The 12,181-nt window shown below is 44.5% G+C and overlaps 1 protein-coding gene across 1 annotated transcript in view; it reads left to right on the top strand.

Moving 5' to 3' along the window:
• Window positions 1-12,181, top strand: part of COL4A6 (collagen type IV alpha 6 chain) — a 267,989-nt gene that overhangs the window by 220,632 nt on the left and 35,176 nt on the right. Inside the window, exons 10-17 of the mRNA XM_032837168.1 lie at window positions 2,210-2,272; window positions 3,062-3,097; window positions 3,275-3,316; window positions 4,313-4,405; window positions 5,703-5,756; window positions 10,354-10,413; window positions 11,455-11,499; window positions 11,963-12,016. Of these exons, the coding sequence (XP_032693059.1) occupies window positions 2,210-2,272; window positions 3,062-3,097; window positions 3,275-3,316; window positions 4,313-4,405; window positions 5,703-5,756; window positions 10,354-10,413; window positions 11,455-11,499; window positions 11,963-12,016 (447 nt within the window). The remainder of the gene's footprint in view (window positions 1-2,209; window positions 2,273-3,061; window positions 3,098-3,274; window positions 3,317-4,312; window positions 4,406-5,702; window positions 5,757-10,353; window positions 10,414-11,454; window positions 11,500-11,962; window positions 12,017-12,181) is intronic.

Raw genomic sequence — 12,181 nt, 5'->3', positions numbered from 1 at the left:
ACAGGTCATGATCCCAGGGTCCTGGGATCTAGCCCCGCATCAGGCTCTCTGCTCAGCGGGGAGCCTGCTTCCTTCTCTCTCTCTCTACCTGCCTCTCTGCCTCTTTGTGATCTCTGTCAAATAAATAAATAAAATCTTTAAAAAAAAATAAGAACTTTCTGTTTCCTTGAATTGCCACGTCATCATTGCTTTCCTTTGAAGTGGCCTCAGAAAAGCCCTTTCTTTCTTTCTTCTTTGCTATGTCAGGGTTCCTGCCTTTCTTCTTTCATTCCAGAACCACCATTGAGCTCCTACTAGCCTCAAGGTGCTATGAGTGATCCCCAAGACAGTGCAGACAGGGTCTCTGCCCACCCCCAACACCCTCCGAAACACACACCAAGATGTGAAAAACTAGTAGGACCGTGGCATAAAAATTTCTCACCAGCTTGGAAGAAGAGATGCTGTCTGCCTAAAGGTACATCATGGGAGACTTTATATCTAAGATGGAGAAGGTAGCCTCTGAGAACTATGGGTGATGTTTGGACTGGCCCGCATTGGGAAGAAGTTTCTAAACAGAGAGAGTGGTATGGGAAGATGTAGGCAAGAAAAAGGACGTGTGTAAACATGCTCACGAGCAGAGGTGAGTGGAGACTGAGGATGTATGGGTCAAAGCAGGATTCTGTTTCCTTAGGACCCTCTGAACCCCTACTTTCTCATGACTTCGCTTAGCCTCTCCATCACTTACCTATCACCTCATTACCACCCCTCCATTTTTATCGGGCCATCTATTTCCCCATACCATCTTTCTCTTAGATTTTATCATCTTGCTTGTAATACTGTCATTAACCACCCAGTTTCAGATAGTTTCTCATTTCCCATCTGCATTTCTCTTTGACCCATGGAAATGTGCGTTAATTTCCCAATATTTGGCAGCTTCCCAGCTATCTTTATATGGTTGATTTCTACTTTGATCCCAGTGCAGTTTGAGTGAACACTCTGGAAAATTTCAATCCTTTTAAATCGGTTGAGGTTTGTCTTGTGGCTCAGCATACGAAACTGTCTCATTGAGTGTGCCATATGTTCTTAAAGAGAATGTGTTCAGCTGCTCTGGGGTATAATGATCTAAAAAATGTCCATCGGTTCCGGGTAGTTGACAGTGTTGTTTATATCTTCTGTGTTCCTACTGATCTTTTAAATCTAGTTCTAGTAATTACTGAGGGAGGGCTGTTAAAATTCTCCAACTATACTTGCGGATTTGTTCCACTTCATCAGATTGTGTTTCATGTCTAAGATTGATTCTTGATGAACTGACTTAGTTTATCATGACAAAATTACCCCCTCTTCATTTCTGGTAATATTCTTTGTCCCAAGGTCTACTTTATTTGATGTCAATGTAAGGTTTTCTTTGCTTTCTTTTGAAGTTTTTGTTTTTTAAATTACTTTAATGTAAAAAATGTTCAAATATAGAGCAACAGGGAGTGAATTTTGCTGCGAACACCCATACCATTAATGTTTTACTATACTTGCTTTATCCCACTTCTATCCATCTATCCATCTCTATCCATCCATCAATCCATCTTATGGTTGATGCATTTCAAAGTAAATTACAGACAATAGTGCTCTTATCTCTAAATACTACAGCATGCCTATCATTCGCTAGACTTCAATATGTCTTTGCAGTTTATCTTTTTATGTCAAAGTTAAAATAAACAAATCCTAAATGGTACGTTTGCTGAGTTTTGACAAAGACGTATGCCTGTGTAACCCAAACCCATCTTAAGGTATAGAACATTCTCTTCACCTCAGAAAGTTCCCTTCTGCCCCTTCCTAGTCAATCCCTGTCCCCACCCAAAGGAAACCACTGTCCTGATTTCTCTCCATCATAGTTCAGTTTTTCCCATTCTAGAACTTTATATAAAGAAAATAGTATAATATGTAGCCTTTGGGGGTCTGACTTCTTTTACTTAGCACAATGCTTTTGAGATTCACCCACACGGTAACATATCAGTAGGTTGTTACTTTTCATTGGTGAGTATTTATTCCACTGTATAGATGATTCGGTTATTTATCAGTCCTCACATCAATGGACACCTGGGACATTTCCAGTTGTTTACTACTATGAATAAAGTTGCTATGAACATTCTTGTGTAACTCTTGTGGATGCATATTTCCAATTTTCTTGAGAAACTATCTTTTTTTTTCTGACTTTCATAAAAACTTGCCTCTCTAGGGTCCACCAGGAACACCTGGTTCCCCAGGAGCTGTAGGACCCATGGGACCACCAGGATTGCAAGTAAGACCAATGTAAATCGACCATGTGATCACAGTATTCCCATGAATGCTTTCCTCACCAGGCCATGCATTAAATACAAGCCTGTGTAGGCTCTCATAGTGGAAAAATGCAACCTCCATTCTTGGAGGATTCAAGTGAAGCATGCTCTTGTAAGGAACGGTTGTCTTTATCAGAGTCCTTCCAGCTCTGCACCCGGGGACAGCAGCTGCCTGGCACACCTATTTCCACCTTCCACCCCCTCACCCATGACAGACCCTGCTAATTAATCACACCATCCCCACAACACCCACCCTGAGCACAGAAGTAGCTTCGAAATCCTTCTCCACACCCCACCTTGGGCAGAGCTACCTACCTACCTACCTATCTTTTCAGATACCAAACCTATTTGCCCTCACCAGTATAGAAAGAACATAGCCAGTTATCCCCATGTGGTTCTGGGAGACACCTGTTTCCAGAATGTTCTCTCTCCGGTGCATGAAATCTCACCACTGATTACTTTGGTTTAGCTTTCCCCAAGACCACTATTTTTTTAAATGTCTAGCCTACTGAGAGGAATGATGCACGAGTCTTCCCCACCTTAGCACAAATGTGGTTATCAGTGCAATGTGGGAGATTTCAAAGGAGATTTTTTTTAAAGGGGGGGCACCATGGGAGAGAGAGCTAAGATCTGCTGCGCTAAAGCCAGAATATATTGAGGGAGTGGGAGACTCATTTCCAGTGACTCTCCACATATCCAGGTTCTTTTTGTCTGAAACTAACAAGTGCTCCTTCCTTTCATTATTAATATAGGGTCCTCCAGGCCCCCCAGGCTTCCCTGGTCCTGATGTGAGTATACATTTTCTTGGGGCATGTGGCCTCCTACCACTAAGTGTTCTGGTTTCCCCAGAGAGACTCTGGTTTGCTTAAACACACTTTCTGGCAAAAGACTGCATTCTAATTTAAGTTCTTGGAGCTTGTTTAGTAATTGATTTTGTTTTTCCTCCCTGCAATGCTGTGCCCCAGGGGAATATGGGGTTAGGTTTCCAAGGAGAGAAAGGAGTCAAGGTAAATAGATTTTGGAAAATACAATCTGCATTCCATATGCTCCCAGTACCATCTCTAGCTTCACACATGTGCCTGCTCGGTTTAAGGGGAATTGGATCTTTGCCTCGGGAAATGAGCACTTCCCATTCCATGTGGGTCCCAGAGTGGGATTCCAGGAGGGGCTGCGAGCACGCGGGGGTGCTTTTTTCTTCCTGGGGTCTTTTTTCTTCCAAATACTGTAGTCTCCCTGCTTCTGACCTGTGAAGTGTGCATGTCTTAGAAACGCACTTGGTTGAAATTGCTTCCCTCCTCCTTCCACCTGGGTATTACCCTGATGTTCTGTATATTGTGTCACCTTCCTTTTCCTTTTCTTTGCTTCTCCTCTTTCCTCCATCCTTCCTTTTCCTCCTCTTCCTTCTCCTCCTGTCTCTCTATGCCCTCTATCTCTTCCTCAACCTCTCAGCATTCTTTTCTACATCCCTCTCCTCATTCCCCTGTTTCTGTCTGCATAAGCCATAGAGTGATTTTGGGAAGCTTGAGGGAGCCTGGGAGCTTGGCCTCTTCACCCCTTACGGCTGCCTTTTGTAGATCACACTGCCTCCAAGGAGCAAATCCAACCTCCAGTGTTCTAACTCAGACTTCACTGCCTCTGCTCATGCTCTTGGCAAGGACTGCACCAATTAGAGTCTGATCACCATTGCCAAGAGGTGGCCATTTTCCTTGCTCAAAGGCCTTTTTTTTTTCCTCTCTCTCTCTCTCTTCTAAATACCCTTTGATGCATGACCCTGGCAACCACGAACCTGTGGTTTCCCTTCATCCATCTGGCTTTTTCCCTCTGGTACAAAATGCATTTGGCCAGGCTTATAATTCTTCCTACCCCTTTGGTACCGAGAGTTTTGTTTCCTCGGTGAGGCAAGGGTGAGGGTAAAGAGACCAAAGGAGTGGACAGTCTATTTGTGAATGACATCCAGAGGACAAACCTTTCTGCTTTGCTTAACATTCCCTTTGATCTTACAGGGGGATGTTGGCCTCCCAGGCCCTGCAGGACCCCCACCATCTACTGGGGAGCTGGAATTTATGGGATTTCCCAAAGGGAAAAAAGGATCCAAGGTAGTGAACATTTAAGCCTAGGAAATGCTAACCACCCTTTTCCTATTAATACCAAAGTTCAACTCTAATAACCAGACTCTACTGGAAGAAAAGAGGGTTCTGGGTCATGCTTTTGTGTTTGGAAGTGAGGGTAAAATCTTCTTTGTGTTATTCCCTGTAGAAAACTTTCTAAAAAGTCTGTGTTTGCATGTGTGGATATGAGTGTGCCTGGGCTTCTGAGCATTTGTTTAAGTCATATTTTCTGTGGTTTGGTTTCTCAGATTCAATTACCAAGATGCTAAATAACTTAAAACAAATGTTAAGTACTTGGGCTTTTTTTTCCTCCTAACTCCCAATGCTCTCAATACTTATCTTGTCCCCAAAGCACTGTGACAGGACACATAGGGTATACTGGTTACTTTACCTTTTTAAAGAAGTTATTGCCTGTAAAACTTGACCCTACAAATCAGGTATACTGTCACCAAGTGGCAGTAGATTCCCTAATTTGCCTGATATGAACTACTATGGCTGAAGCTGTGGACCTGTTTAACTGAGATACGTTATAATCTCTATTTTGTTGTGAATGAGTGTAAATCTGGTAATTTTCAAATGCCTGTATGCTGTTAGGGTGATAGATACCTTTCAGTATCCTGCATTCCCTTCCATTGTAGGGTTCCCTTAAGTTTTGTGATTCTGTGCCTATGGTCAAAGGGACCCAGGCAGGGGAAGGTGTTTACTCCCATTTCTTTAATTTTGTCTTTGTGAAAGCAATAGCTCCAGGCCCTCTTCAGGCTTACAGAAAGTAATCATTAATTTGGAAACAGTTTGGGAGCTTATGAAAGATTACCTGTCTCCCTGATCATTCCCAGACCTTAAGGACCCCTTCCGTGACACAACTAGGTAAATTAGCATATTGGGGAAAGACAGATTACAGTGTTACGGGTTCCCATCCAAACTGTAATTGTTACTCTTTTCCCCAAACTGTTGCTTTCTTTGCGGCCTGGAATTTGCAACAGGGAATCACACTGAATGGCTCCTGTCTCTAGAAAGAGAGCAGATGATCATCTTTTCCGTCTCCCAATTAGCTTCAACATTTGAGATTCTGTTTTAGACAGTTTCATTCCCTGTTATGGGTCTTGGTCCTTCCCATACCACAGGGGCTCCCCAAACACAGCTATTAGTTGAGGATCCTGGGTAATTTATACTATCTGACACCCTCTTTGTTGCCCACTGCTGAGCCCAAGCAACTCATGGGATCCATATCCTTTATGTTCACTGTTTCCTGCTGCTACTTACTAATCTTTGGTTCATTTTCCAGGGTGAACCAGGGCTTCCAGGTTTCCCAGGAATAAGTGGCCCTCTGGGTCTCCCGGTAAGTCTCCCCATTTGGTTAACATGTATTCAAAGACCTGCTTGGACAAAAGCTATAGCAATAGAAAGCTAACAGGAAGCTAACCTCTTCCTGTGATTATTGGAGAGCATTCTACCATCTTCTTTATTAGAAGGACTTTAAGGAAATGTTCTTGTTTCTCAAACCCATGGGGACATTAGCATGGTTCTCCACTAGGCTATATATCTTAGCAGTTATTAGCTCAAGTTGTAAATTGAAAACAGACCTAGGCTTGACTTCTGATTTTACCAATTTCTAGCTATGTGACCTTGGACAAGTTTCTCAACCTTCTTGAGTTCCAGCTTCCCTCAAAAAAAAAAAAAAAAAAGGAGGGGAGATGATAATGGCATAGTTATGAGGATTAAATGAGATAATATACATGGAAAGGACTTCATATGTGCCCGACATGTATCAGTTGTTCAGTAAATGGTAGTTAATCTTAGTAATCCTATCTTCACTCTCCTATCTGCCCTTGTATCTTAGTGTCTTTCCCTCAACATGTACCTTTTGAGGGTGCCTAGGTCCCAGGCAGGTGGGTCTAGACATTCTGCTGCACCACAGTAAATAACAGTTAAAGAAGTAAAAGTTCTTCTCCTTGAAGAGCATTCATTCTAACGGGGGAGTGAGGCAAGTAGACACAATAAACAAGCAAACAAATGAATCAAGAACAGGTTCATATTGTAAGAAGAGATACACAGAAAGTTAAAGAAAGACTAAAGTGATGGAATGTGGAGTGAGAATGGGGGTGAGCTACTTTGGGCAGAGCAGTCACAAAGGGCCTCTCTGAGGAAGTGCACATTGAAGAAGCAAGTCCCTTGAGGTCAGGAAAAGTTTTTTTGGCCTAAGGAACACCAAGACCCTTCTGAGCAACCCAGCAAGAAAACAAGCAGGTGGAGCACGGCGAGCAAGGGCCAGATCATGGAGCCCTCTGTAGGTCAAATGTGGCTTCTATGTTAAATAGAATGGGAAGCCATCAGAAGGCTCTAGCTTTCATTTTTATTAAAGATTTATTTACTTATTTTAAAGAGAGAGAGCACGAGTGGGGACAGGGGCAGAGGGAGAGAGAGAATCTCAAGCAGACTCCCTGCTGAGTGTGCAGTCCAAAGTGGGGCTTGATCTCAAGACTTTGAGATCATGACCTGAGCCAAAATGAAGAGTACGACGCGTAAGCCACGGACTAAGCCACCCAGGGGCCCCTCTAACCTGCTTTTTTAAGATCACTCTGGCAGGGGTTGGAGGTGGGGTGTGGAGGATGAGAGGAGGCTGAGGCAGCAAACAGAAGCTACTACATCAGCCCGGGGGAGAGATGAAGCCAGTTTGGACTATGGTGATGGCAGTGAAAATAAGAGAGAAGTGCGTGGAGTGAAAATGTAAAAAAAAAAAAAATGTACACTTGTTATTATGGAGCATTTTAAACAAATGCCAAGAAGAGAGAATGGCATAATGATCCTGCTGCGTCTTCATCATTTAGCTTTGACATTTAGCAACTAAGGCAAGCTGAAGCAAATAAGAGACTTATTTCAACATAGAAGAATTCGGTATTTCTAGGAGATAAGAACTTTTTATTTTATTTTATTTATTTGACAGACAGAGATCATAAGTAGGCAGAGAGGCAGGCAGAGAGAGAGGAGGGGAAGTGGGATCCCTGCTGAGCAGAGAGCCCGATGTGGGGCTCGATCCCAGCACCCTGGGATCATGACCTGAGCCAAAGGCAGAGGCTTAACCCACTGAGCCACCCAGGTGCCCCGGAGATAAGAACTTTTTAAAAAGCATAGTTATGAGGTACCTGGGTGGCTCAGTTAAGTGTCTGATTCTTGGTTTCAGCTCAGGGTAGGATCTCAGGGTCTCAATCTCAGGGTCGTGAGATTGAGCCCCATCCTTGCTCCCCCTTTCCCAGTTTGGGAAATTCCCTAGTTGTACAAGTGGGTCTAGCCATCTCCGCTGGCTCGGCTGAGGCCGTGGGGAGCCTGCTTGGGATCGGGGTGGGGGAGAAGCTTGGACAGAGGGCAGCTGCGTGGTGACCTGCCTCTCAGGCGGCCATGCCTCTGAGGACCCGTGCCCAAAGCGGCCATCCCTGGGCCACAGGGCTGACATCCCCAGGCTCCAGACTAGCATTCGAAGCATGCCTGCTCCTTGTACCACCTGCTTTACCCCTACCTCAGTGACTACGTCACCCCCCCTCCCCTTATTCCTGGCCATGTGACTGAAGTTGAATTTTTGCAGAGCCACTAATGTCCTTGAACCAAAAATAGCAGGAGACCAGGACCCTAGCCAGCAGGCCTAGGAGCAGCTAAGCCAGTGCTCTAATGAGGCCATCCTGGACATGGGTAAGAAGGGGTTTGGGAGCAGTGGGCATAGGACCGACTGCTCCTGGCAAGGACTGACTGTGACACAGTGGGGTCCCAGGACATCTTGCTAGAACAACTTGGTCAGCAGGGCCCTGTACAGTGCCTCCCTGCACTGGTGGACAAGCTGCACCTACATACCAGTAACTTGCCAAGTCATGTCTGTCTCATTGGCTTTAACCGCCCCCCCAACACACACATAAAGAAGTTTCTTTGATTTTTTTTCCTTTTTAAACTTTTTAGTGTTATACACACACACACACACACACACACACACACACACACACACGGTAGCAAAAGCTCTCTGGGAAAGCAAGAGTCCAGAGACAGAAAGGTCTGCTTTTATTTATTTTTTAAATTTTAAAAAAAGATTTTATTTATTTATTTGCAAGTGAGAGAAAAAGAGAGAGAGTGTGTGTGCATGAGCAGGGGAGAGGCAGGCAGAGGGAAAAGGAGAAGCAGACTCTCCTGCTGAGCAGGGAGCCCACCCTGGGACGCAATCCCAGGACACCGGGATCAGGATCACGACTTGAGTCAAAGGCAGAAGCTTAATCGACTGAGCCACCCAGACAGTCCTCCCTACCCCACGCCTTTCTGCTTTCTGAAGCAGGAGAACAAGGTCCTCTTGTCTTTGCAACTGTGGGCAAGACAGGTAGACAGCATGAGAGTTCCTGGACCTGTTTCACCTGTTGCTTTGTTCTCTGGGTCATTCTATTGAATTCAACAAGGATGTATGGAACAACCTTGTATATGTGTGGCATGCAGTAGCGTGTCTTAGAGGAGATGGAAGGGAGTGTGGTACAGACCTTCTGCTTACAGATTCCTACATAACCCATCTAAGTGCTGATAAGAGTCTGGGGCAATGTGGGCTGCCCCAGCTTCTGTGGACAGGTCAGGGAAAGCCGCACAGCACTTGGCTTTGGAGGCCCAGAGACGCATTCCACCAGATGGCAGCATGCCTTGGTTTCCAATTTGAGATGCAGCACTGCACTTTCAAATAAGTTTGTGTTCAACTTGACCCATGGACCTTTCAAATAGAAATCCTATTCAGCATGAGGCCTGAGCCATAAGCCTTACAACTAGAGATGGAGGAAAAAACAGAAAGACAAGTGGGAACCAAAGTCTGCTTTGAACTAGACCCTTTACAGATGCACTCTCCACCCTCTACCCCACAATGGAAACGCTACACACACACACACACAGAGTGCCCTACATGAAAAAACAGTAACAATAGCTAAGAAAAAACCACTTGGGCCTAGAAACCTAAGGGCTATTCAGCCAACTCCCAGTACCCATTGGAATGCTTTTAGTATATAAGAGGAAGAAAAAACAAGAAGCAGGATTCAGGCACTGGGTACACAGCCAGCTGAGCCACGAGACGTGCCAACAACATTTACTGTCTTTTACAAGCTTACATTCTAGAAAGTGTCGTGGCTCCTTCCACTCTCACAATAGGTCTAAATGTTGTTTGCCAAAACCTATGCTCCAGAAATTCCACATTTAAACAATAACAACAAAATGGCCTCAGCAAAGTCTGCTGTGAAAGACATTATCTACTTTGGTAGTGAACTCTTCTGTACCTCAAGGGCCCAGAATATGCTTGCCTTGGACCCAGAGGGAAGGAAGATTTCTCACTCACTCTGCTTTTTTGATTTCTGCTTGTCCCTAGAGAACCCCCAGGTCATGTCCTTGGCTGCAAGCCCTCACCTCCTGTGAGCAGGGCAAGAGGGGTTGAAGACCGTGTCATAGTGCCGTTTGGAGTGCTGCTAGGGCCCGCAGGGGTCTAGACCACACCTAGATAGAAAGAATCCTTCCCGCTGAAGAGGATGATGCAGCCATCATGCCTCCAAAGGACAAAGTGCTTCCCTCTGGTATTGACCCCCAAGGATGAACACAGTTCTCAGGTCCTATAAGGGGCATCATAGCTATGTGGACTAACAAATGGGGATAATTAGATATTTAATAATTTCTCTGCTGTTAGTCCATGTAGCTATGAAGACATGTAATCATGTTTAGGGGGACAAGACATTACTTCTAAAACCAAGAGGGAACTTTGAATGAATGATCCAGACTCTTCCCCGGTCCTATAGGGGGCTTCTCAGGCAGTGACAAGAGACTCAGTGTGGTAAGCCTCCCCAGTGGGAAGGGCACTGATTCAAAGTTAACCTCCCTGCCAGGAGACCTCTGAGGAAATGGATATTATAACTTGTGGTTTCTTTTTTTTTTTCCTTTAGGGATTTGGAACTGCTGGAGAAAAAGGAGAAAAGGGAATCCCTGGCTTCCCAGGACTTAGGGTATGAACCTAGAATGTTGCTTGCCTGGGTCTGTCAGGTTATCCGGTCCCTTGGGTCCATTTTTTTGTCCTGTTCGCATCTTTATGTTGTATAAATTGATAGCCACCGAAGTTTCTCTTATTTCTCTTCCTCAACTCTCCACTAGGCCCCTGACACCCCTCCTTTCACTTTGCCCCCATTTCCTGGACTTAATGGCTCTCTTGAATAAGGAATTCAGCCAACTTCCTTTCCTTGCCATCATAGAGAATTGTCTTCTGGATTAATCATGGGGTGAACTTGTCCTGACTTCACTACTTTCTCTCCTGGGGGAATGTAGGCTAGGGTGCGGATGTTGTAGTAATGGAAGAGGGCTGAGTATAATCTTTAAAGGACAGAAACAAGCCTGGGATGGTCTAGAACATAATGAGTGACATTTGCAGTCAATAATTTCCAGTAATAACCCCTCTTCAAGAGGAGGAAATAATTGTTAGCCTTTGTGATTCTAAGTGCTTTAGGCACTTAGCTATTCGGCTATAAGCAATTGGCCAGCCTTAGCCTTAAAGAGGTAACATTTAGAGAACTGTGATTTTGGCTTAGTCATAAAGCTCATTAAGAATCTTTTGAGTGTTCAGCAATGTTTGCCCTTTACCCTGCCATTTATTTCTCTACTTTTCTCTACTTCCTTGTCTTGAAAAGACATAATCACCAGCAAAGAATGCAGTTGGGGTGAGAGACAAGAGGCCCTCCCACAATCTGTTTAAAAATGTCATGACTTGGAACTAATGCAGACCAAGTATAATACCACCCAGGCTTTCTACCAAATTCCACCCAGCACTTAAAATGCTTCCATTTATTTTGCTCTTTAAAAATGCTCTGTGTGGCCATTCAGCCTGATGGATTAGTGCTTAGAAGTCATTAAGCCAGGTCTAGGGACATTCTCATACCTGATTTTAGAAGCTGGCTAAGTCCTGAACTCAGTGGGAAAGCTTTGTTATGTAAGTCTACTGGCTTTTTCTAATGTGGGTTATTAATCTTTCTAAGGTGGATCCCTTCTCTTCACAGGGTCCCATGGGTTTGGAAGGATTCCAAGGCCCTCCAGGCAGTCAGGTATTTTGGTTGTTATCACTAATCAAAAGGTCCCCTTGGTTTACTTAACATGGCCTCGGTCCAGAGGGAACCACTGCTTATGGTACAAATTGTCTACCTCCCTTCGATGGGTATAATCTCAGCTTCTTTTGTCTTCACCCATGAGGCTGAATACCCAGTGTTGACCAATCCAGGGCCATTCCATGGTCCTACTGCTTCATTATGTCATCAGGGGCTAGCAAGGCCAGCTTGCTTGTATTGATCCCTAGCCTTGGGGCCCATATACCTCCTAACAGGCAAGTTGGCTACCTCAAGCCAAACTGCCTTCTGGAACATTCTACACCCTCCAGAGTTGGGTAGAATCCATGCATACCCTGAAAGGTCTGCCAAGATCCCTATGCTGTTTGCCCTGGCCTCGTCCAAAGACCAGTCCCTCTTATGCTCTTAGACATTTGACTTCGTTCTAACTGTGTTTCTGTCACAGGGCAAGAAGGGGGCCTCAGGTTTCCCTGGGCTTAATGGATTCCCAGGAATGAAGGTAATGTTGTTGGGAAGTGAAAATCCAGGATAAGGGGCGGTGGAAGGGTGAAGAATTTCCATAAATGCTGTTTAGTCCATTGGGCCATTCTAAGAAAGTTTCACAGATGGGGTGGCTTATAAAAAAAAAAAAAAAAAAAAAAAAAAAAAAAAAAAAAAAAAAAAA

The sequence above is a fragment of the Lontra canadensis genome, unplaced genomic scaffold (genome assembly GCF_010015895.1).
Source record: "Lontra canadensis isolate GAN:19392208 unplaced genomic scaffold, GSC_riverotter_1.0 scaffold96, whole genome shotgun sequence".
NCBI classification, from domain to species: Eukaryota; Metazoa; Chordata; class Mammalia; order Carnivora; family Mustelidae; genus Lontra; species Lontra canadensis.
The sequence above is the reverse complement of the archived record's forward strand: the minus strand, read 5'-3'. Positions and strand labels throughout refer to the sequence as shown.